General features: G+C 44.1%; 1 protein-coding gene across 2 annotated transcripts in view; it reads right to left on the bottom strand.

The window, feature by feature from the left end:
- Gns (glucosamine (N-acetyl)-6-sulfatase) overlaps positions 1–5,355 on the bottom strand; it is a 42,525-nt gene that overhangs the window by 36,251 nt on the left and 919 nt on the right. The window contains exons 1-2 of one of the 2 annotated variants that reach the window (XM_031349163.1): positions 5,133–5,337; positions 128–187 (exon numbers count right to left, since the gene is read on the bottom strand). In XM_031349163.1, coding sequence (XP_031205023.1) covers positions 128–187; positions 5,133–5,135 — 63 coding nt within the window. In that variant the 5' untranslated portion in view covers positions 5,136–5,337. Of the gene's footprint in view, positions 1–127; positions 188–5,132; positions 5,338–5,355 lie in introns of those variants that run through there. The other variant, XM_031349162.1, reaches the window with a different exon arrangement.

The raw sequence follows: 5,355 nt of genomic DNA, 5'->3' as shown, positions 1-5,355 counted from the left end.
AAAAAAAAAAAAAAAAAAAAAAAAAAGCAAAAAATCCACCCATATATACCACACTAGCACGCAAATACGAGTTCTTCCTGGGATGTGATATGATATCTAAAGCCATCACATCGGCTCCTAAACTTACAGCGCTGGAGAAACTCATCCCTTTCTCTCCGATGAGGGCCTTGGTTTTCTTCAGTGGCATCTACAAAGTAAACAATTCCTTGTTAAACAATGTTTGATGAAACATAGAAATCAAAATTTGTGTTTTGTTACAACTTAAATTTACATTTTATTTTATGTGTATGGATGGATGATTTGCCTGCATTTGTATGTCTCTGCACCATGTGCATGCATGCAGTGACTGCGGAGGCCTGAAGAGGGCACTAGATCCTCTGGAAATGGACAGACATACAGACTGTTAGTGGCTGTGTGGGTGCTGGGAAACCTGGTCTTCTACAAGAATGAATCCTCTTAACCTTTCAGCCATTTCTCCAGCCCCTTTCCTTTTATCTTAATCATTTATCTCCAAATGGTCAGCTCTGACACAAAGTCAAAGTAATGACTGTGGAGATGAACCAAACAGGTTTGGCTACAGTCAAGTAAACCCTGTGCAAGTAGGAAGTGAAAGTTCATAGCTGATAGCATTGTTCTGTTCCTGGGGACTGCAGGTAATGAAATCACAGTGCTCTCTTATTTGCCAATAACCCCAAGGCATGGATACATCAGCAAGGAAATATCCCATCATTAGGGGAAAGCAAGGCAACACTTAGATTCTGAAAGCCAGACAAGGTTGCAAGGCTTATATTGTAGCCTGTTTCCAACCTTACACATTCACTGATGGAAGCCCAACACAATAAGGACTCTACTGACCATCCTCCTGCAGTGGTACCTGAACCAGATGACAGCACGTGTACAGAGGTGCACACACACCCTGTCAAACAATTATTTCAGGGCTGGGATTGAACCTGGGGCCATGAGTACCCAGGAAAGCACTCCCCCAGTGAGCTACATGTCCAGGCCTATTAGTGTGTTTCATCTTCACTTTTCATCTTTTGTGTATACCCTAAGAGCTGAAAAAGTACACCGGGAAAGTTAACTTTACCCCAGAAGGCAGAGGCGTGAAGGCAGTTATGTAACCATCCATCAAAGTCACACCGATCTGCCTTTACTTCCTGGCCAGCAAAAACTACCACGGATAAGGCTCATGGGGACGTCCGTGATGATTCTGAAACATCTTTCAGACCCAAGAACAGACTGTATATAGCCTTATGTCCACTTGGCACAATAATTCCTTAAAGATTGCACCTCAGATTTTATACTGAGGTTCAACAAAGTCTCATTTTCAACAATATGTAAGTAGCTTTTTCCACTGATTTATAAGCCCAAGCTGCTTGTAGACTCCAAAGGACAACATCCCAACTTGTTCTAGGCAAGCTTTCATGATGCCAATAGTAGACCTTTAAGAGATGCCATGGAAGGTCTGTGCTAAGCTTCTGAAGCAACGGCGCTAGCTGCTCTTAACTTATCCCTGGTGCCAAGCTCAGGAAGTAACAGTGGACTGTATTTAACCCTGGCCTGGCCGGGAACCTAAGTTACCATGAGGGCAACAGACAGGGACTATGCATGTCAAGTACATCTAGAGAAATGGTTCTCAACCTGTGGGTTATGACCCTTTGTGTATATGTCACATATCAGATATCTTGCATATCAGATATTTACATTATGAGTCATAAAGGTAGCAAAATCACAGTTAAGAAGTAGCAACAAAAATAATTTTGCAGTTGGGGGTCACCACGACATGAGGTATTAAAGGTCACCTGCAGCATCAAGAAGACTGAGAACCAGTGGTGTAGAGAAAGAATGGGAACCGAGAGGGATTTAGTCATCAAATTGATAAGCATGAAAAACTACTGAAGTTTTAGGTTTACAGGGAGACTATATAAGTGCTAATCTCAGCAAACACTGAGCTAGGTGAAGGCGGGTAGGAAACCAGTCTTGACCTCATCACTGCTTTTGGACCTGAACAAAGCGACCAATGACCTCAGGTAGCCAATGACCTCAGGTGACCAATGACCTCAGGTAGTGCAGGTGAGAGAGTACAGTGGCCATGTGACACACCTGGTGGGAAGAAAGCAGGAACCTACTTCAGATGAGCAACCAGGTAGGCCCTTCAAGCAGGGAGCCTTGCTGAGAGCCCCAGAGTGGTAAGGTCATGAGGACCCAGGACTGGAGCTCACTGGCTGAGTCTGGCAAACAGGAAGGAACCATTGTGGAGGAAACAGCCCAAGAGACAGAAAGGGAGGAGTGGAAGACAAGGCTGCAGAGGCATTTTGGTTTAGAACTTTCAGTTGATCATCTACACATGTTGCATGGTTGAACAACCTAAGCAAGAGATCGAAATATACTGAAAACAGATATCCATGCTAATCTGAGGTGACGGTGGCTAGTCAGGTGGAAACCATGTGATGGTATTAAGAAACGGCTGCTTGTACTCTCATGAGCAAATGTGTATCTTACCCCAAGCAAATTCCCTTTTATAAAAAATGAGGGGTTCGCTGACTTTCCTGATCCTACGGATTAGCACTCCAAGGGTTTCAATGATTCAGTAACTCAGCAGCTGACTTTCCTTTAAACAATGGAAGTCATCTCACGCTAAGCAGAGCAATGTCATATTTATTCTTTCCCTACATTCCTGCATGATCCCTGACCAAATGCTCCCTTTCCTAGAGTAAATAAATGACGTAAAAAAACAACCTGTGCTTTTGTGAGCAATAATCCATCATACCATCATTAGGAAGGAAAAGCCATACCCTGTAAAAACTAATAAAAGCAGAGTCTCTCAGATGACACATGGGACAATACAGTGGAGTGTTGAACGTGAGAGATGAGGTGACCACATATAAAATAGGGTAATGATAACTGACAGGGGCTAGAGAGATGGCTCGGTAGAAGAGAGCACTGGCTGCTCTTCCAAAGGACCCAGGATTGATTCCCAGCACCCACATGACAACTTACAACCATCTCTAGCTCTTGTTCTAATTCATCTGGTAACTCCTGTGGCCTTCGCAGACAGCAGGCAGTAACACATGGCCGTATGCACATTCATGGAGGCCAAACTCTAATATACACTTTTTTTTTTTTAAATGTGGTGCATGCCTGTAGTCTCAGCTCTTACGAGGTAGAAGCAGAAGGAACAGGAATTCAAGCATATCCTCAGCTGATAACTTGAGTCACCCTGGACTATGCTGGACAGGTTCATGTCAACTAGACACAAGCTGAACTCATCTGAGAGGAGGGAGCCTCAACTGAGAAAATGCCTCCATAAGATTGGGCTATAGGCAAGCCTGCATGTAGAGCATTTTATTAACTTGTGATTGTTGGAGGAGGGCCCAGCCTATTGTGGGTGGAGCAAGCCAGTAAGCAGCACACCTCCATGGCTTCTGCATCAGCTCCTGCCTCCAGGTTCCTGTGCTGTTTGAGTTTCTGCCTTGGCTTCACTGGATGGACTGTGACTACAGACATGTAAGCCAAATAAACCCTTTGTTCCCCAAGAAGAAAAAAAAATCACATTAAATGGAAATCATGGATATCAACTTTTGATCTGAGCCAGTGTGGGTGCTGTGTATGGGGTCCCCATTTCTTACCTTGCCTACTATTGTGTCAATCTGAAACACAATTCCTCTCTCTGATAGAGACACTATACATAAAGCTTTATTCATAAATTAAGTCCTGTGGGTGAACCCCACTGATGACATTCCAGAATGCCAATGAAAACATAGTGCAAAGTGTCTATGTGGTCTTGAGTATTCCAGACAACACGTGGCAAGACGGGCTTACCACAGTGTTTTCAAAAAGCAAATAAACTGAGCTAGCCCCAACCTGTTGCCCCTTAGCTATCTGCAGCAGGCAGCTTTTGCGATGATAGAAATACAAACTGAATACACCTTACACTCTGCCCAGCACAGAGGAAGTTCTCAAACATCATCCCTGTCTCAGCTCCTCACTTTGTTATCCTATTTGACAACCAGTGTCATGACTCCAAAAGGGGCCACAAGAAAAGTCAGAATTCCCTCAAGTGCAGGGGAGTTGCAGCTTTAAAACAAGCAAGCACCATTTCCTTATTTATTTAGTGTCCACACCACCTGTGGGATGCAGGGAATGAACCCCAGTTGTTGACAGAACACATGTGGGAAGCTGTAAGCTTCATTTGTTCTATTTGTTCTAGTTTCTCTGGCTACAACAAATACTTTTTAAAAAAGAACCCGGGGCCATGGAGATGACTCATGGGGTACAAGCAAGACGCTGCCAAGCCTGAGGAGTTCAGCTCCCAGGACCCTCATGGAGAATGAGACGCTGTTTTCTAACCTCCACTCCATTCAGGCCACTGTGGTGTGTGCACATACTCTCCCCTAAACACACACCCTTCTGGTGTAAAGAAGCAAATAAAAAAAGAGAACGTTCTAGAGGCAAATACCATTAACACAAAAGTGTAAAGACCTCGACTATACACAGACAACAGTCACTGAGCTGGGACACCTTATACGGAAGTAGTGCTTTTTGTTTCCAACAGCAGTATTAATTCTGATCTGTTGAGAACATTAGTCACTGGGAGACACAGCATTTTTTTCCCCTGAACAAAATACTTTTTGGGTGTGGAGGTGGGTTAAAGTTTTGAAATCCCAGTACTGGTGAGATAGAAGATGGATCTCTGTGAGTTTAAGGCTAGCCACAGCTATACAGTGAGACCATGTCTCAAAGCAAAAGAAATAACTAAACAAATGAAACAAAAAGAAAAAAAGAAAGAGAAAAGAGCTGTAGGAACAGTTGGAAGGATAGTAAAAACCCAAGAGGGAAATTAAGTCAAGACTTTTGGTACAGGGGGTGGGGGCTAGCTCTGAAGGAGAGAATCAGCTTAGCAGGCAAGAGGCTTTGTGTGCACTACAGCACTGCGGGGTGGGAGGGGGTAAAGGGTGAGGGGGGGAAGAGATTCAGCATCCAAGCACCAACAAGGCAACGGGGCCTAACTGGATACAAAGAAGGGCCAAGGGGTTGGTAATGCACCACCTAAACAACATCTAGAAAAAGACAGTCCACAGAACGCAAAGCACACGTTACTTCCCAGCCCAGAAATATACGGCTCTGCTTACCATTATCACATGTGACACACGGAAAACCAAAATGTTGGCAGCTATTCATTAGACTGATTTCACAACTCACTGACCAGCTGGGACCATCAATTTGAAGGACATTAAGCTCGGGTTAGTTACCACACAGGAAAAGGTAGGACCCTTCTGCTTGGAGGTTTCACAGCTCTAAGGTTTTTCAGCAATCAGCTGAAAGCAGAAGGAGAACCGAAAGAGAGAGACTTTT

This window comes from Mastomys coucha, unplaced genomic scaffold, assembly GCF_008632895.1.
Source record: "Mastomys coucha isolate ucsf_1 unplaced genomic scaffold, UCSF_Mcou_1 pScaffold4, whole genome shotgun sequence".
NCBI classification, from domain to species: domain Eukaryota; kingdom Metazoa; phylum Chordata; class Mammalia; order Rodentia; family Muridae; genus Mastomys; species Mastomys coucha.
The sequence above is the reverse complement of the archived record's forward strand: the minus strand, read 5'-3'. Positions and strand labels throughout refer to the sequence as shown.